Source organism: Dromaius novaehollandiae, chromosome 12, assembly GCF_036370855.1.
Source record: "Dromaius novaehollandiae isolate bDroNov1 chromosome 12, bDroNov1.hap1, whole genome shotgun sequence".
NCBI classification, from domain to species: Eukaryota; Metazoa; Chordata; class Aves; order Casuariiformes; family Dromaiidae; genus Dromaius; species Dromaius novaehollandiae.
Genome location: NC_088109.1, coordinates 19935692 through 19956483, shown reverse-complemented (window position 1 = coordinate 19956483; position 20792 = coordinate 19935692). Strand labels below are relative to the sequence as shown.

Here is a 20792-nt window from a genome sequence, read left to right as displayed (position 1 = left end):
CAGAATTCGTATTGTTAGTGTAGAATTTGAAGGATATTCAGTAGACGAGACCTTAGCAGCTGCAGACATCTAGACGTCCCATGTATAGATTTATAAATAAGCATTAGGAAAGGTGGAATGCTTTAGAGATGCTGCCTGTATTTATCCTTAAGTGTATCATGATCAGATGTCATTGTGCATTTTGTCAAGACTAAGGACATTATAGAGAAAAAGAAAAATTTAATAAATCTGTACATACTATATCTAATTTTTAGACCGTAAGCAGTACACTAAAGCTGTCCTTTTGCTGTACTTACGATGCTCTTAGTTGTTTGGAGCTTAGCAGCCTTTTGGATTATGTCAGTGATCCAATACAATTCCAGCACTAATCTCTTAGCACAGTTACTTCTATTAACACAGAACTGCATTTATTTGGGCTTTTTTTTTTGGTACCAGACATTCTAAGCAGGATTGTAAGCTTTGTCACCTATCAAGTGATTTAACAAAAAGTAACTCACTGGAAGTTAAAACTATGCTATTTTTATTAATAAAGCAATGTAGATTATGCTATAGTATACAGTTATACATAAATGTGTCGGACTTCTTATATAAAGAGCAAAAAGGCTATCTCATGTGTCTGCACTTAGGTGCATGTAGTATTTGGGAGCTGTGAGATCAATGAGTACTGCAGTATTTACACGTCTAGCGCACATCACATCTAGCACGCAGACAGTGATACTTGAACACTCAGTTTCCATCGCTTCTGCTTTCCAGCAGTGGTGCTTGGGGACTGGCAGGCTGTAGGTTGCCACCACCATTGATGCTGAAGTCTTCATACCTTGTGGGTTGTCTTCATTTCTCCAGAGGAGAACACAATCAATTGCAAGTATATTTGATGGCAATTCCACATCTGTTATCTGTCTTGGTAGATGGATACAGCCTAACCTGTATCCACACATATACCAGTATCTTAAGTTTTCTTAATAATGCTGCTGAAATACAAAGTAGTTTTATAAGGCACACAGTTGGGTAGAAAAGGTAATTATAACAATAATACCAGCAAGTAAGCTGCATGAAAACAGTTTGCCCTCTTCTTAATAAATATCTTATATTCTGTATGTGGTAGCTACTGAGCATGTTAATGTGTGATGGTTCTGACATGCAATGGGAGGTTAATTTTTCTTATAGCCTAAAAATATAGAGATTGTGTGTTCTCCTTGCACATGAAAGACTGAAAATCTTTTCATCCATCTACTGGGTTTGAATGTTAAAGTCTTTTCAGCTAGAAATGCAAGATCTGCTCAAGCTACAGAGACAAATATAAACAATGCTCACAAATTTCGGTGGAGTTAAAGTGAATCTCTGCATCATTGGGACTGATCTGTTGGCTTATTTGTAAGATTACAATAAAACCCAAGATTGAATTCTCTACCTGATTCAGTTTCTTATTGATTGAATCCTTTTAGACTCCTCTCTAATTTAACAGAGTATTTTTTATTAAAGCCAAGCATACAAACATCAATTACCCAAGCTGCATCTAATTTCCTCCAACATTTTTTTCCTTTAGCTGCCAATGGATTAGGAGCCCTGATTAGAATGCAGCTTGAAAGCTGAAAAGCAGATCCTTATATGAGAGTGTCTGTGTTAGCAATTAAAATATCCGTACTGGGCATAAAATCCTCCTCCTTATCTCTGATGATGTAAACACACTTGCTTAAGTTGATCTGTCACATGCCTGGTGCAATGTCCCTAAGTTAGGCACATATATTAGAAAGGACAGAGCAGTGTCTGTGACTTGTTCTGCTGTTAGAGTACAGCACTGCAGTATATTTTAACATCAATGCCCTTTGCATAGGTATCTCTCTACCACAAGGGTTAATGTACTAAGAGTTCGAAAGGCTCTATTTTATCTTTGTGTTTTGCCTCCTAACACCAAGAGCAGTTGCGTGCACACAGGTAGTAGGAGCAAGGAAGGGTCTTCTGAGGTTTCGCTGTTGGCAGCTTCTGCAAAGGTAAAGCTTTTATAACAACACAAAGGTGAAATAAATAATTGCAGTGACATCACCAACTTAATACCCAGAAAACCCTAGATTGGTAAGTGTATCCATTCCACATAAAATTAAAGTGTTGGCCTATGTCTAAACTATAAGAAAGAGTTTTAAAATGAATTAAGTTGCATATTTTGATTTGGTTAGATTATTAATTTCATTCTGATACCTAGTGTACTCTGCCTGTGATGAGGAAGCCACATCATGAGCCATATGCAGGCTGTTCCTGTGCAGCCTGTATGGAGTGCAGCACTTGGTGCTTTGTCTACTGAATCATGTGCCTAATTTCAGAGGGAGAAATTTGGACAGTGGGATTTTTAAGGGAGATGATTATTAATTATTGCTCTGTTTATATAACATTAGAGATGTTTTGTGCTTTGAAAATCTCCAAGATAGAATTCTGTTTACAGTATCGGGATGCCCAGAGGAGGTAGAAAATAATAGGATGAATCCACTGGAAATAGTAAGAGGCAAAAAGTAATGGAGCAAAAGCATCCTAGCAGATCATTATTGGAAAACTAGATGAAAAAGTTGGCATGTAATAAGAAGCTCGAGAGGAAGGGAGAAGAGGAGAAAATGGGGCTGCATCCTGCATGACCAGACAGAACTGATCTGGCCATGTCAGGGGCAGCCTAATGGCAAGTTTGGGAGTCGAGAGCAGTGGCGGGTGAGGAGAGCGCTGTTAATGAGAGGGTCCCGTTGCCATCCTAATCTTATGACTGTTATGCTCAGACTGCGTATGCTTGTAATGATATTTTTGCAGTCTAGGGTGCTGCTGAAGGTTATTGGTGAGCTGATTCCTTGCAGAAAGCAAAGCTTTTTCCTCCTTCTCTTTTTCATTGCTCTGTCATGGATAGCGGTGTTACTAAATGGTGAGCTTTCAGTCTGCCTGTGCGACTGCACATCGCTGGAGTTATTTGTCACATTTTGTCTGCAATGAAGTACTAAACCTGATTGTGCAGAGCTATAAACATGTGTGACGACAGGGAGTTTTGGGGCTGGCATGAGTCTGGCCACCTGGAGGTGGGCAAAGTAAATCTGTTCTTGCGCAATGAGTTAAGCATAATTGCAGTTAACATCAGGCACAGATGCAATTCTGTGATATTTTGTTCCTTCAAACCTAATACTGTCTGTATCTTCTCTTCTTTCAAGTCGTGATTCTGGCAAAGCTTTTTTGTGACACTCTGTGAAACTTACTGCCAAGTGTCCCAAAATGTGGTGCATTTGCCCCAATCTAGAACCAGCGACAGTATAGCTGTGTCCGTATGGTGTCCCCCTTGACTTAACAAGCTATAGTGGGAAGCCTGGTATATTAGCTTGGGTTCAGCGTTATACTGCTTTAACATGATTATCTTTCTTTCACACCCAAAGAATTATGTTTATAAGACATTGTGCTGTGCCATTTTGCTATCGCTGACTTCAGGGTAGCTGCGTTGTGTTCTGTCCTTTGGTTTGAAATGCCCTGCGTGAAATCCAGGCTGTAGCAAGAAGTAAAATGTAGTTATACTGCTGGGAGGAGCGAAAGTCATGTCCTTGAAGCGCCTGTGTCTGGGTGTCAGATACGTTTAAGTTTTGTAGTACACTTCCCTGATGTTCAGTCAGTCCCAGTTGACCAGCTCTTCCAGTGACGAGGGAGGCTGGAGCACAGCCGTCTCATCTCGTCCCCTCCTTGCCTGAGGAACTGGCCCATCTCGAGTACCAGGCTATAACCCCGATTTGTTTACATTCCATCTTTCTTCCCAAAACCACACAAGGCCAATGCATGGCATCTAGCCTTGAAAGGGAAAATGTATTTTCAGGCTGGCTGACAGCTTTTGGTAACCTACCTCAAAGGACTTTTCTAATGAATGATTAGATAATACTATTAGATAATCTTAACAAGGATGACCAAGGCCTGTCATGATGGAAAGAAGTTTTACAATGTTATATCTTATCAAGTGGAAAGACATCATATTAATATTTTTATGACAAAAATAATTTTATTTAGCTCTTACTACATTTTACTGTATTTAATTTCAAGTTACTTGGAGCATTTGTTCCTTTTGAGCTGGGGACCCAGAGCATCTGCAGATGTCTTGTATGTGATACATGATTTAATTGTGAATTGGGTGCAAGAATTCCAGTTTCTAGAAACCGATAATAGCAGTTTTTTCAGGTTGTTATCAATTAATCTATTATAATGAATTCTCTTTGTTACATGCCTTTTCTTGTTAATTAGACAAGAATCAGGGCAAGTATATTACTTTCTCCTCTGTACTGCTTATAGTAGAGTGCATGCAAATTGTTTTATCCATGTGACTACTTCATTGTTAAGAGGTTTCAGATAAATTGCAGACTGTAAGGTTCACCTTAGGCCTTACGTGTAGACACATGCACTTTCACGTGTGTTCTTGTACTCTCTCTCACATACTGCATTCTCTGAGCTCCAGTCTCTGATGAGTGTTCAATGCTTAAAAAAGTCCAAAATTCAGTTTGTTTAATAATTTTATTATCCATAAAAAAATTTTCCTTTTCTGTGTAATAATGTTTTTGTGACATAAATTGCCTTACCAATTTAGACCAAGGCAATTAACCACTTACTGTTCCACAGGTGTAGCTTGAAGACTTCTTTAGCTGAGATCCTGCCTAACAAAGGAGAATTTGTACCCAAGCTTGGATTTTCTACCACTGTTTATAAAACACTGCCTTATGTTCTTACTGTTTCTTTTCTACAGGTTGAAGCAATACTCGTAAACATTTTTGGTGGGATTGTGAACTGTGCCATTATAGCCAATGGTATTACCAAAGCCTGCCGAGAGCTGGAACTGAAGGTGCCTCTGGTGGTCAGACTGGAAGGTGAGTGCTAACGGTTTGACGAAAAAAATCTTCTGTTAGGTGCACAATAAGCCACTTTGGCTTTCTTTGATCTCTAGGCTCTGAGGGAAGATGCACGAGTTAGTTCAGCACAGTAAGAGCATGTCCAATTCTTCATCCCTAGGATGACCTGAAATCAATAAACTCTTTCCTCACATATTTCTGTACACCTGGTCCCAGGTAGTAATGGAAGCAATACAATTTTGCAAAGAAAGCATAATGTTTTTGCTTGTAACATTTGTAATTCAAATAGAAATGATTTTGATGCAAGTTTCTATTTAGTGGATAGCAATTTTTTTCAAACAATTTCTACTGGATGCAATCCCACTATTGCTAAACCTCCAGCAACATACACTTTTCTTAAACTTACTGCGATATCATAATTAAATGAAAGATGTTAGAAACAGTATTCATGACAGAGATATTACTATAATGAGCTGTCCTGCCCAAATATCCAATCCAGTTAAAATCCAGTAGAGACCAGTATATTTGGCAGTGGTCAAGAATAATTTTCAGAGTGCATCCAGCATTTCTCAATTAGGGGGAAAAAAAAGAGCTGAGGTAGAGCACCCCTTGGCAGTTAGTAGCTTTTCTTTAATGTAATAGCAGTGGAGTTCTCTCTCTCATTTCTGAAAAGTATCCTGAAGGAGGAAGGAGCAATCTTCTGTCATTGAATGAAAAAATGCTTTGGCTTTTTGTTGAAATCAGCACAACATTGCTGTACTTAAAACTTTTCTTTTTGGTAAAGTATAATTGGAAAATAGAGTAGTTTGTTCCTCATCAACATCAATATTCATGTTTGTGTGTGTTTAAGGGCATTAAATGTCCTATCACTCGGCATTTGTATGGGGAGGGTTCCTTCCATCCATGCTTTCCCCGCATTGGCGGTGAAAAGAGGAAATGCATCCTTTTTATGCATCTGAGGAACAAAAATATAAGGTGTTCTTTAACATTGCAATAGAGTCTGGGGGGGAATAGTCCAAATATACCAGACTTTTCCGTATCCAAAATGCAAAGTCATGAAGACTCACAAAGACACGGGTTTATCATGAAGCCCTTTGCTTACATTACTATTTTTTCATTTTATGACAAAGCAGGGTTTTCCCATCCCTCTTTCTCATACTATATATAATACGTGCTGTGCCATACTATGTATTTCATGTTAGGGGAGGCCACAGACTTTGACATGCAGTTCTGTCCCAGAAGTGCTCTGCTGTGCATATCACTGCAGTGTTCAGATACCTTCTGGTGGGCATAAAAAAAATTCGTGGTTTATCATACCTAGCCTTTTGCTGTAGTAAGGAAAGGAAATACACTACCTTGGATTTTAGAAACAAATTACAAAGATTTTCACTGGATTTTTACCACTAAGCATCTTATAAGACTAACCAGATAGTTCAATATGTGAATGAGAGACTGAAGGATATTGGTTACAGGCAGGAATGATTTAGAATACCAAATCTCATAGCTTATCATTTCTATGCAATGTTGCTTTAGTTTTTTTGTCATGGCAAAAAAACTTGTCTATCATAACTTTCAGAAAGTTTATCTATATCATAGCTATAAAAGTTTTGTGATGCAAAAAACGATTTGTCCATCATAGCTGTTATTTGATAAGTATAGATATTGGAAAAAAACTTTAGCTTTCCTTCTAAACAAGAGAGTTACAGGTTGTTTCTAAGCCATTCTTAGAAACCAGTGTAAGAGAAACTTGAAAAGCAACATTTTAAACTAGAGTCTGCTAGGTCTGCCATTAGGTTTTCTTGATCTTTCTCTAGTACTTTTAATTAACATGTTCTATGATCATACACACGTAAGTGTGAAATTTTATTACGTGACTTCTGGGAGGTTGCAAGAGCAAAGCAGTCCCTGGGCTGAATTAGGATAGCCCCGGGACTCCTTTATTGTGGGTTTGCATAGTGCCGAGCACGCACCCCTCGTCCTTGCGGCAGTGTCTGGATAGTGTCCTGCACTGAAAGCAGCTGCTCCTCTTCCCAGGCAGGTCTCAGAAGTGCTCAATTCTCTGTACACCACCAGTGTGTTTTATTCTCTATACACTACTGGAGTGCCCCGTATGAAAGAGGGAGAGAGGGGGGAACCGTTCCTCTTGTGCCTGGGACCTTTATGAGAGTCACTTGCTTAATTCATAGAGGTCAAAGCTGGATCTTCAGAAAGGTAAAGGCAGATATTAATGCAAGTATCTCTTGTTAATCTTCTTCCTATGATTACCCACTCTTTACTAGGTTTATAATTACGATTTTTCTGTTCTGGTCGGTGACTCAGGAGATGGAGTTACCAGGTTTTCTTTAGGAAACTCTGTCCCAGTATAATACAGTAAACTGTCACTTATTATTTATCCCCAAAGCTTTTTAATTCCGTCTGTTATTCCTAGTGTTACCCATCAGTTCATCCTAAACGAAGACCTCTGATATTTACAGCCTTCAGATGTTGTACTTAGAAAATGTTAGCTTGTAACTCCTGCTTTCTCTGCCTCCTTAATCACCCAACCAAGCAATATATATATTTAGTTCTTTTAGTCTTTCCTCGGAAGTCAGTCCCTCTGGATTCTTAATCATCTTCGTTGTTCTTCTTTGAACTGTTACTGGGTTATCCAAACATATAATGATTTTGAATTAGTAATGAGTACTGTGGAAGTAATAAGGCTACCCAAGACACTTAAAACATCATTCGTAATGTTCTACACTTCAGAAGAAGAAAAAGAAACATGCATTTTTTTTTATTTCAATTTTGAACATTTTTTCCAACAGAAGGTTTATGATTATTCCCATAAATCTAACAGATTTGTGACCTGCACTTTAAAGATTCTTTGCCCATATGCACAGTATTACAGATGTCTTGGTGACTAGAGTTTTAATCAGTCAAATCTGTCTTGATTTAGCAGGATTTTGTGGACAAATCTTTGTTCTCAGTTGTATAATAATTACAAGCTGTTTTACCAGTGGATAAAGAAAGGATTACTCTTCTCTTTGAAAATAGTAACTTTATAATTACGTGTATTTACTTGCCTTATCAGTAAAGAACTCACCAGCTGAGACACAGGATTATTGTTGTTTAAAAGACTCATGGACAAATGGAGAAATCACATATTCTATGTTTACAGATGCATAAAACTCACTTCTGCTATTGTTATGCAGGATTTTTTTTTCTTTTAAAATGTAATGTATTTCAATTAAGTTTTGTGGAAACTAACTGGGAATGCTGAATGGAAGCCAAAATTTGTTTCTCATTTATGAAGCTTGAAGTTAGATGAAAAGGTGGGAATAAAAAAGAACTGTGAATTATAACTTCCTCTTCTCTTCGTATGTTGGAAATATTACATTCTCTCTCTCTCTTTCAACAAATGAATTCTCTTCTTCTCTGGTCATAGGGCAAGAAGAATTGGAAGAAATTAGAGCAACTGAATATGTTCAAATGCAGCTAGAAGCAAATTGGCTTATATTCAGAAGCCTGAATCCAAAATTTCCTATTATATTCTTAGCTGTGTGATTTGTGACCTTCTGTATTCTGCAGAATCTAATGAATTTTTTTATACATTCAGAAATCTTTTACACACAAGTGAAATAGTGGTCCAGTTTGTGTATCTTACTACTGTTTGCCCATGAGCACAAATACGGTTTAGTATTTATAGCTGTGAATTTTAGTGTCCCAAATTGCCTATCAAGAGAGAACAAATATCAGAAAGTCACATTTAGAACTTCTTTCCTGTCAACCTATTCAGGCATCTTGGGTTTCAACGTTCAAGCCAAGGTTAAATGCCTTATCAAGTGTTTCCCAATTAGGATGTAAACGAGGGGCGAAGGAAAAGATAAAATATTCTTTGGGGAAAAGTTTAAGATAGAGAAGGGCAAAGGGATGGACAGAATGAAAAGATTTTAGTTGTCTCTTGTAAGTAGGCAGTGAAAGTTGGTCTATTCTTGACTCTAGAGCCAACAGCTACCAAATGCAAAAGCCACCAAAACTTCTTAGATTCAGTAGCTAAAGATCATCACTGTTAGCTTATCGCTAGCCAAACCTTAAATCCGATGTTGACTTGAGGGTTAGCTAGTGATGAACGTAGAAAAGCCCTGTCCCTTATTCCCCAGCATCCAAGTCTTTGAGACCTTAGAGTTTCCAGCTCACATACTGCTTGTGGGCTAGCAGAAATGACATAACCAGAGGAGAAGATGGCTCTTAATACACTCATCAATGCAGTGTATCAAAGCTGAACCATTGGCATCGACACCGTAACATGGTCACAGTGTGTTGACATCAGTAATATTTTGTAAATGTACTGCATATTATGAAATATTTTGTCATAGCAGAATTTTTTTTGTTCGTCATCTGTTTTTTAGGACGTACCTTGATGTATGTAACTGTGTCTTCTCCCCTTAAGGCTTATTTCACTGAAAACCTAGAAATGATGTGGCAGAATCTTGCATCCCATCCTGTGCTCAGCCCTACACAGTGGCAGTTTAGACTGTTCTTAGTGTTTTTATGATAGTGCAAGTAAATAAATGAATGTTTCCAAAATCTTGTTGGTGTAGAGGTTGGGGAGTGTTTAACTGTTTTGTCCAACCTGTGCAGGCCTATTGACTCGTTTATAACAATGTGTATACTGATACACTCTTACAATTTATAGAAACATGCTTAGATAGAACACTGATCGTTAGGATTTTTAGATAGTGAATTGAATAGATTTGCTTTGCTAATGGTAGCAGAGATTTCAAGGCAATAGAAGTATAAAAGTGACAGACTACATGTACACAAACACAGAGGTTGTTTTGGATCCCAGGTTTCAGAAGGAGGATACTTAGAATAAAAAGCCTGAAAGTATATGCTGATAAAATCATCTCTCTCCTGTTACTCCGTGGAGTGGTATTGACAATAGTATGTGACAAAAGGGAAAAAAAAATCTCTTTTTCTCATCAGAAGAGCATTCTCCTAGTAGCAGTTAAATTTAAAACAAACAAACAAGCAAACAAAAAGCCCCACAGCCTTCAGTCCTGTGTATTTTCACTGTTTTTCAGTTAGTTACAGTGTAAGTGAAGGGCAGGTTATTTTGCTAGCCTGTGTATGGGATGCTGTTTACAGTTCTCTGACACCATCCAGTGGCAGGAGGTTAATGTTAGACTAGCGGGATTATTTATTTGTTTATTTCAGCATCTACTGCAATAAGCAGATACCTTTTGTAGATTTTTAAATTTTTCTGATATTTTTTGAACATTTACTTTCAAAAATCTTACCTCTGCTTTCAGGGGGATCTCATTACAGTTTCTGTGCTCTCCATCTATCTAAAATGCTATTGCTATCAGATAAAAAGCCAATTCCATGATTTAAAAAAAAAAGAAGAAGAAAGTGATTTACAGCAAAAGAAATGCCTGCTGAAAATACATTTAGCTGTATGGCCTGCCTATGAAGATAATATTTTATATAATAAACATAATATGTAACCTTGGGCTTTTAGCAGCTATAAAATTATTTTTCAGCTTTCATATTTCCATTCTTCTGCATAAACTCCCCCATACTTTTTAGTGAACTGTGGTTTGTATCGATTTTGTAATGCATGTTAGACAAGTAGTGTGTAGAGCGATCAATGCAGTGCAGAATAGATCTAATGTATTGTTCCCATTCTGACCTGTTAGTAAATTAACATTGGCCACTTAGTGAAGAGCAAAAGTTAGTTTTAAATATGTGGCTATCTCAAAAGGCATAATATTTTTCTTTGTGGAAAGATTGCCAGGAAAGCTTCTCCCTCTCTCCAGTCTTTCTTCATATAAGATTCTACAAGATATAGAAAGTGTTATCTATTTTAAATGTTTATCACGCTTGTATCTAAATAATAGATAAAACCTTCAAGGCTTAATGGGAATTGCTATAAAAATGTAAGGAACTTAACAGAGAGGAGAAGCTTTTGTAGTGTCTTCTGCTTCCCTGTACAGTTCTACACGGGCAATTGCCAGCTTCCACATTGCATTTTATAGGATGGCTGAAACACATCAAATACATACTCTTCTTTGAAATTCTGCAGGAAGAGTGCTGCACAGTTCGCAATGTTACTACGCAACCACATCCCCCTTCTGTCAGGGATTTCACGTGTCTTTGACCTTCCTGCACAAGCTGCCAGCGTCCCACAGCGGGTGTCCTCTATGCATATCCATGGCGAGCGTGACCCCTTCTGCCAGCGCTCCCAAGCTCCGCAGCCGTCCCCTTGCTCCTCTTCGGGCAGCTGCCTCTGCAGCCCTGCGGGGTTGGGCCTGCCGCCGCAGAGGCGTCGCGGGTGCCTCTCAGTGCAGCGAGTGGGAATCCTGACTTGAGCACAAGGCTGAAACAGGCTGCTCAAACTGTCAGCTTCTGCTGTACAATTTCAGACATTTTATAGTCTGACAAAAAAAAGCAAGCTCACCCTTCAAAATGAGCATTCTGGAAAGCTGCACAATGCAGAGTGTGTTCATTGCATGGTTAATAATTAAGGGTATAATTAGTGTATAGCTCCAAATATAATTAAAATTCATTTTGCTAGGTCTAGGAATTACAAAGTAATTAAGCATTTTGACATGGCAAATGAACAAGGAACCTGGTGTGTTCGAGGGGATAGAAATGCTCCTAAAGAGCATCAGCTCAGGGTCTTGTACTTGTGACTAATGATGTGATCCCAAAGCGTGGATTCCAGTTATTCAGTAAGACATGACTCGAAGTCCTTCCATGATGCAGAAGTTATCAGTGATCAAAACAGCCACTTGACTTTGCTGGAGAAAGGATTGGAAAATCCATATTCTCCGTGCAGCTTTGTTTTCCCAAAGGAATGAGCTGGAGTTAGTGGGAAGTCTCACATGCTGCAGTTGTTTCAGAAGGGTCAGAACCTTCATCCATCTTCATTCATGTGACGGGGTCCCAGAAAGGAATTGGGACTTGGAACCGATATTTTTAAAATATCAGAAAAAAAAGGGTGTTTTGAAAACATACCAAGTCTTGCGAGTATGTTACTCCAAAGTAATTTGGAATTAAAAATTCAAAATATTCCTTAAAAAAGAAAAAGGTATTTCTCCTTCTCTATCTCTCCTTCCTCCTCTCACCTCTAAGACAGCCTGATTGTGGCTTATCTTTGTATCCCCCAGCAGTGTCGTGGCACATTCACGAGCAGTGTGCAGTAGCCTTCGAAAAGACTAGTGTCTTTACGTTCTTTAAATTTAGTATTGGTTAAAGGGTTGAAGCAGCACAGATTGTTAAATATTGAGATGACATTAATAATGTTCTAATAACAAAGAGGGGGGAAGGAAAATCAAAACTGTGTTTGCCTTTTGTAGGGTTCATTTGTTCTGTGTTAAGAATAGTCCATTAAAAATGCAAAAAGGGAGTCTAAAAAGCTGGAAAGAGTTGTATAATAAAGAATTTATATTCAGTGATAAGAGGTTATGTTTTACTGACAAAATGAGCACAGTAAAGCCTGGATCTCAGGTTGATCCTGGCAGCTTTTGCAGCACTCTTGGAAAGTTTAGGACAAAAACCGGAAAGGAAAGGGTTTTGAGATGAGCAGACACCTAGTGTAATTTGATTATGGGAAGGAAAAAAGGTGAAGCAGAAGGGTGAGGTTAAGAACTGAGAGGAAAACGAGAGGGACAAGAAGAGAGGCAGAGAGGGAGCTAAGTGAGCTGGGAAAAGAGAGTTGGGATGGAAGAGCAGGAGGAGATCAGAGACTCATTGTAAAGAAACTGGGCCACGTTCTGAACAGTGACAAGGGGGCATGGAGGCCTGTGAAGCAGGATAAGGGTAGAGGGGGAGCCACTGGGTATGAGAGATGATGGGTAAGTTTTGTAGAGCTCTTTGGCAAGAAAGAACTAATGGATAGCACATTTAGCCTGGGTAGCTCCTTGGATTGTCACCAGCAGTGTTCTGCAAACCAAGTAACATTCCATTTTTAAATTAATTAGATGAGAAAAATCCACTTTTGTTGTTAATTGAACATTTGGGGTTATAACAGGGCAGGACAGGATATGAGTGACAATCAGTCGTCTCTTCTAATCAACATCTTCCTATTTAACTATGCACTTGTCTTTTAGATGGGTGTTAACTGTGTGAAATACATTTTCCTGAAATATCTTTTTTAATTTAAGGCTTTTTCTGTTACTATGCATGTTCTCTGTTGACTAAACTTGAGCTCTGTAGGTATGAAACGGAGCGCTTGCGCTGTATGACTCTACAGTCTCCCTAGATGCGGGACAGTGTAGTGCGGGAGCAGAGGAGAGAACAGTGTCATGTTGGATGCATTACAGCAGTGTATGTTCCCCTTTTTTAGCACAAGGGCAAAAGCATATTCAAGAACAGCTGAAAATCAGTTATGTTTTCAGGATTACTCAAATCTTTCTCTCCAGTATAGCCAGTTTTGCACCTTTCAATTAACATGGGTGAATTTTAGTTGTTGATTCACCAACTGCTGATCAGTTATCTGATTGTTGCTGCTAATAATAGTTGTGTGTTTTTGTTTTTTTGTTTTTTTGGGTTTTTTTTACAATACTCTAAATCTTCTGGCCTGATACCTGATTCATTATCCACTGCTCTTGTTGGATGTCTTCATTGACTGTGGTGGATGCTGGATTGATCCTCTTGTGGATACAAGTGCTGTTATCAGATTTCATTGTCTTTCAAAACTGTCATTAAAACGCGAGAGTTCCTTCCTCTCAGCTCAGTCTAAACTACTCATTAAATCTGTTGTTAAATAGAAATGATGTCTAGTTTGAAGCATTAAGCACTTTTATAGAGATTTAATAGAAGATGCTCATCTATTAGTTGATATTCATTACTAATTAGAGTTAATGCTCTTTTTTTAGGAACAAATGTTCATGAAGCCCAGCGTATTTTGAATGAAAGTGGACTTCCTATCACATCTGCAAATGACCTGGAGGATGCAGCAAAGAAGGCAGTAGCTAGTGTTGCCAAAAAATAACTCCTTGAGGATATCCTCATGGAAAGTGTATGTGTTTCACAAGGCATCATTCCTGTTGTTATTTCAAAGAGGATTAATGGAGTTTTTCTAAACAGTCGTCAGTGTTAACGGACTTATTTTGTAACACATGGTAAACACAGGCCACGGTTTCAGAAATTTTGCAACTACTGTCTTTAAACTTAGTATATCTTCACCTTTTGGTTTTCATATTTAAAATTGCATTAAGTAATATTTCACTTCACAGAGCTCTTTTTCTGCTTTCTTTCTAAAATTGTCACTGATAAACTCATAATAAGATACAATAACAAATAATTGACTTCTATCAACAGGATTGTTCTTTAATCAAACACATGTAGTTCATGTATTTTTTAAACAATACTTTCTTTTTTATATTGTAAAGAGCAAACTAATAATAGGTTAATGTATTTTTTATGAACTTTTACAGTAATGTACAAATTTGTGTGCTTATATCTATTTTTATTCAAGTGAATGATGTTTATTTTCTTTTTTAGAAATCACACATTTTGCCTTAAGATTTTTTTTTTTTAAGATGCAAAAGTATACCTCACAGTAGGAAGAGAGGTTGAATAGCTGATGGTGAAAGGACCTTCCCTTCTTATACTGTACCTATAAGCAAGTGAAATGTGATTCAGTTTATTTTTTAGTTTTGGAAGTGAAGTACAGTGTTTCTAGGTATAACACTGTCCTACAGAAAATGCTAGGAGAATGTGTCTGCCAGTAAAAAAAAAAAAAAAAAAAAAAAAAAAAAAAGGCTGCTAACTTTTCAAAATAAACTCTTGCATATGTATGTCTCTGCTGTGAGAATTCAAAAGAAGATGAGAACATGAAGCAGTTTTCTGTCAGTAGCATAGGCTATTCTTCAAGGAATTTAACTTCCAGAAAGGAATCCTGATTTTTGGGGAATAAAATGCAAATTAACATTTCAATTTTTAAAGTATTTGACTCTTCAGGCATCTGTACAAGTATATACATGAAAAAATTATGAGTTTCAGTACTTAGGTATTGACTGAGATTTATTTTGATTATATATTCCTTTGTAACAGTCAAAATTCAGGCTGTTAGTTAGTTACACAAATCATTTATTCAGGGAACAGAACACAATACCAAATGGTTTGTGTAACTAAAGAACTTGATACAAATCTCAGGCCAGGAATTACATGCTGAAATTCATCAATAAATTTGAACAGTGAAGAAATGAGATAATATTATAATATGAAGACTGTAAATTGGCAGAGGTCTAATAAATTCTTAATTGTGATTTTTGTGCAGCCCTCATCAATACCTTGTCTTACATAGAAAAATATAAATAAATTTTTGTTGACATTTCCATTAAAACTGTTACATTCAAAATAAATTATTTGCACTAATCTCTGCCTCTTCACACAAGTGATATAGATAGGTTACTATCATCAGTTATACTCTAAAGTTTTTTTTCTTCATTCCTTTCTCTACCTATTGCTCAAGGCAAAAATGTATGACCATTAGAATAGCAATAAATATGCCACTAGGTGTGTACTTATTGTCTGACTGAAAGAGAAGGGTATTGTTAGCAGTTCTAGTGAAGGTGCATGTAAGTGCACTAATTTAAAAGAAGAAATGTTTACCTCACCACAATTAAAAAAAAAAAAAAACACACTATTTTATGTATTTTAATACTGGAAAATAAAAGCATTCTGTGGAAGAACTGTTGATGCAGTATGGTTACACAGTGAGTATATAACTTCTGGTCTCAAAACCATTATGTGTGAATATAATTACTATTCTGCAAAGATTAATACTATCTACACCAACTGTTTAGCCAAATAAATGTAAAAATGAACCCAGTTAATGACTTTGTCCTTTCTGTAAAATAGAAGATTGTTTGATTTGTCCATTATATTCTGTGTTCTTCCATTCAGCATTTTGTCATGGATGGGTGAAATGAAATGCATATGAATTTCTTTTCAACTGGGTAATACTGGTATACTCTTTTACACATGCTTCTTACCTAAAAATATCTTTTTATCTCTCTGTGTCTATATATATCTCCAATACTCATACATAGAGTAGTGAGAGTACATTGAAGTTTCATTCCCAATAAGCCATATGCAGAATAGAACATTATCATTTTTAATTTGCAGATGGTATATGGAAAACTTCATGAGCTTTGGATGTGTATTTTAAGCGAGCACATTTGACTTGTGCCAAGGCACTGTTCCCTTGCTGTTGCCAGAGGTGCTCTTTGTATGTTTTGCTTGCTGTGTGTGATGTTGGTGGTCTGGTTTGTTTTTATTTGCGGGGGTCATTTCTGTGGGTATGGAAATGTATAAGATTAGTTTTATTCTCCCTTGGAAAGAATTTTAGTCATTTCATGTACTTTTAGCTGTTATAAATTCCACGTAAACACAATACCTAGAAGGGATGCTTTTGTCTTTGCTCAAGCACGCTGAGTTGCAACCTGGCAAGAGTGAGGTTTGCCGTCCTCAGCAGCTGTCTGCCTGATTGCTGCCTTCTCCCTGCAGCGGGTCGAATGCAAGAGAGTATTCCAGCCAAGCTATTACAGCTTAAACCCAGAGGAGAAGTAGGTGAGAATTGCCCCTCCTGCAGAAAGCAAACAGCAGTGTAAGCAGCAAGTAAGTTCCACTTAATCCCCTTTGTGAACATTTAAGTGGTATTTCGTTAGTCTTTAAATCTTGAAATTTCAGCCAATATTAATAAAACTCTGTTTGCCTGGGCACTTAGAAAGGAAAACAAGAGGAAACTCTTAATGCTGACACTGTATTATATCTTAACAAGATACCTTTAAATTCTCCCAGCGAAAGTGTAACAGCTGGGATTTCTGGAGTAATGGCCTTAACATTCATTTACTATCCTATTTGTCAGGCCTTTTCTTCCCTACATCACTAAAAGCAGCTGGTATCAGGCAAAATTGCTGTGACTGAAACAGCATGTCAGTGCAAATCAGTCACTAGATGAGATCCCAAGCAGGGCCTTCTCTTCACAGCAGAAGCTGTTGCCCAAGACCAGAGCAGTGCTCTGTGGCCTACCTTGCCCTCCAAGGGTGCCCTGCTTGGTCACCCTGGGGATGTTCAGACCTGGGCGCCTCTGGTTATTACGTGTCAGCTTGGCCCCCATCACCCCCTCGTGCTGGACTCGCAGGAAGGCAGGAGGTCTGTGCGCACAAGGTTAGGTGCAGGCTGCAAGCCTCAAAGCCTCCCAGGCTTAGTGCTTTATTACATGACATGTAAAATGTCAGTACTACATACTGCTGTCAGCCTCCAAACTGACTGAGATTTCATGCCTTATTTTTATTGACTTTCAGAAAATTTACATTTCTCTTGAAGTCAAGGTCAGCTTCAGCAAGGGGCAGACGGGGGTAAGCAGGTCATTGCGCATTTTGATTTATCAGCCAAGTCCCCTTCCTCTACTAAAATTCCCATTTCCCTTTCCCCCACCTTTCCATCCACATAGCTGACTCCCTGTGCTTCCTTGGTGCTTACCATGTCTCCCTGAGATGGCAGAGACACCACACCACTAGGTAGGTATGAACTGGCTGGCTGGTCTGAAGCGGGATGGATTGCGTGAGCATCCAGCCCACTGCCTGGGAAACCGGGTGTGCTCTCATCAGCCAGTCTGCCAGAGCCAGGCAAATACTGTGCTACCAGCAGGCTTCAACAAACTGGTGCAGCTGGTATACACCAGCCCAAAAGCCTTCCTAGAGTCCCCTCCATGTCACCTCCCTACCTGCCGGTTTCCATCCAAGGTAAGACATGGCCCTCCTGCGTTCTCCACTCAGTTCCAGACACCAGGAACAAATGCAGGAACAGACACAGGCTGGAGCTGCTTGGCCTCCCTGTTCAGGTGTGTTAGCTTCTGAAATGGGGCTGTATCTCAGAAAAGATGTTCAGAAGAGATCAAAAAAAAAGCTGAAAAGCATAGGAAAGCTTGGAGGATATAAGGTCATTTAGGTTAAAGCAGGAAAAACAGGGGATAGATGGTGACATGCATGTAAAAGGTTGTTTCAAAGAGAGAAGAAATACTCTTCGAGAAGAAATAGTCATCTTTACATCCAGCCAAGCAGTGAGGAGCTTTGGTTGTGGTAAGGGACGTTTAGGTCAAACCTGTAGCCATGAGGTGAGCTGAGGAATGGGCTGTGAAATCATGAATAGGTGCTTTCTTACCTGACAGATGCTCATCTGACTCTCTGGTTTAAGAGGAGTTGATTTTTGTCTCAGGCAGGGGAATGGATGAGGTGACTTTCGAGCTCAATTTGATAGGATTTTGTGCTTGTTGGTAGAGTTTTGTTCTTCTGTTTTCTTAACTTGTAGGGTGTAGGGAAGAGAAAGGACAGATCAGGTGGATTCTTGAAAGAAACTGCCTTTAATTTAGTTACCAAGAATGATCTGCAACTGCCAGGGAAGTAAAAAGCAGATTATGCAAACTCAAGACTTTCCCAAACAATGGGAGCAGTGTTATTGCAATGCATAAAAGGCTGAGCAGAGAATTAGAGTTATCTATCAGATTTAATATGTTTAATTTAAAAAGGGAACAGGTTGCACAAACAATTCTTTTTCTACTTAATGAGGCCCATTCATAAGTAGAATAACAGGATTTGCCAGTCACCCAGAGGAAATCATGGTATGTGTATTTGTACTTTGGTGCAAAACTTGTGTTGATCGCAGTGATGTAGAACTTTTTCCAGCCCAGCTGGAAAAGTCAGTTTGATGTCAGGATCCTTTCATCTGGAGACAGATGCATCCTTGCTAGAATCCTGCGTGACTCTGTGTCTTTGTTCAGCCTCACAAAGTACCAGATAAAGATTAAAAATAAAAGTATATGTGGATTATTGCATGTTATTCCTCAGAGGTAACTGCTATGATATAAGAAAAATTAACTTAGCCAAGATCTGGTAGCCTCTCCTGGAGATGGAAGAAGGCTCTTTAGTACCTGCGTGAGTTTGCCTTTTCACCTTTCCATATTCTGCCCATGTTTGTGGGTGCTGAGTAGGTACAGTAATAGTAAAGCACTGCATGGTATATGATGCTCCCCATCTCTTGAGGCTATTACTTTTCTATAGGACTTTAGAGCACTGAATAGGGAACAGGTTTTCTATGCATCTTGGATTAAGATGCCAGCCTGAAGAGAGAACTCACCTCTACTGTGGTGTGTCTGTAGATACAGGCTGCTTTTGGTGAGCTGCCCCTTCCACATGCTGTTTGTGTAAGTACTAGGTGGGCTTGATGGGCAGACAGAGGGCAAGAAACTGGGAGGGAACCAACAGGACTGGATGGGGAAGGAGGTGGTTCATTTCCTTGCTGGATCTCAGAGAAGGCTCTGCTCCACATGTCTCTTCTGCAGCTTGCCCTACTTGCAAAGAAGTAATTTGTTGGAGCTGTGATGGTTTCTCACCTCAGCCCTTCACATGTCCCGGGAGTGCTCCCACAGTATCGAAAGGACAGAAGGAAGAGCAATGCCACAAAGACAATAGTCCTTTCTCTCATCTCCTTGGGACAGGAGATGCTTCATCCTGGACCTCCTTGTATCTGCAGAGATGGAGAAATAGGCTGGCACTCAACTCCCAATTAAATCCAGGTTAACTTGTTATGAAATCTAACACGGACAGCCAAGTCTGGAGAGGGAAGCAACTGACAGAAGTAGGTTACTCTGAGAATTAAGTGTTGTTGGGATGTGCAGCATGATGGGATTTAGAAACAGAGTCCTTTGTATTTACCAGAACAGCGCTCCTGAATGCACACATGCATACAAGCAGGCCATCGTCAAAGAGGTGACAGTGACAAAGTATCGGTAAGTGAATCTGGGAAAGGAGGGCTCGGAGAGATCAAGTATAAGAGTTTTTGCATTTCTCTAGATACTGAGATGGGAAAATGAGAAATCTGATCTTTCTATTGTAATCGACATAAGGAATTACAGGGCAGCAAAAGGCCACACAGCTAAACAAAGCTGTTCCCTTTAAGTTTATTTCAAATGTCTCACTGCTTCGGCATCGTGTCCTTCAAGATTTTCTCTCTGTAATTGCATGTGGCAACTTCTTTACAGCCAGATGCCAATTGCTGTTCACAACCCACTCCAGAACAGAAAGAGAAAACAACAAGCAAAGAAAGGGCATTGCAGGAAGTATTTGAGTGATATTCCTCCCTTGTTTCACAGGTGGGTCAGCAGAGGGGTTTAAAGAATGCCATTTTGTTTGTGGACACTGCTCAGTTTGGCCTCAAGACCTTTCAGTGACCATACCCAGCAGCTCAGTCCCTGAGGGTAACAACCCTCCTTCCTTTGCCCCCATTAAAGGACTTTATCCTGCCAGGCAGCAACAGTTCAAAGAATAGATAGCTTTTGGTGCCTTACCTGGCTTCATAGCCTCATTAGCCTTACCTGGCTGCATACTCAGCAAAACTGACCCATTCCCCCATTACATCAGACCAGAGGTTTCATTTGGAGGATATTAGCAGTAATGTGGTGTCAGTCTCCTACAGCTGTAATATCCTGGACTGTGGGGGAGCCAGGCCTCTGAAAACTGAAAACCTGCAGGTTTGGAAGGATTTATGCCGCGTTTCAATCAGCAGCAGCGCTACTGTTGAACATCAGAAGGCTCATCTTCTCTCTTCCCTCCGCCATCAAGCGAGGGGTGAGATGGGGGTTGCATAGCAAACACAGATGAACACGGTTCCTGCCCTTTTCTACCTCTCTGTCAGGTGCAGACAAGCTCAAACTTTGAGATGAGGGTGTAGATCTTCATTCTTTCTTTACCAGTAGGAGATTTCAGGTCTAAAATTCTCTGCTCCTGTCTAGGTCCCTAAGATGTCCTTGACTCTCCTCTGAAAAGGGTGGAGGACCTCAGCTGCTGGGGAGGTGCCTGGTGCTGGGAGGTGCTGGCAGCTCAGTGCAGGAAGCTCCCGGAGCGGGACATTTGAGCAAGCTGAGTAGTGAACTCGCCCACCCTTTCTCCTTGTGCT

General features: G+C 39.2%; 1 protein-coding gene across 1 annotated transcript in view; it reads left to right on the top strand.

Annotated features, from left to right (window-relative positions):
* SUCLG2 (succinate-CoA ligase GDP-forming subunit beta) overlaps positions 1-15665 on the top strand; it is a 137126-nt gene extending 121461 nt beyond the window's left edge. The window contains exons 10-11 of the mRNA XM_026110878.2: positions 4742-4862; positions 13706-15665. Of these exons, the coding sequence (XP_025966663.1) occupies positions 4742-4862; positions 13706-13821 (237 nt within the window). The 3' untranslated portion in view covers positions 13822-15665. The remainder of the gene's footprint in view (positions 1-4741; positions 4863-13705) is intronic.
* The last annotated feature ends 5127 nt before the right edge of the window (positions 15666-20792 follow it).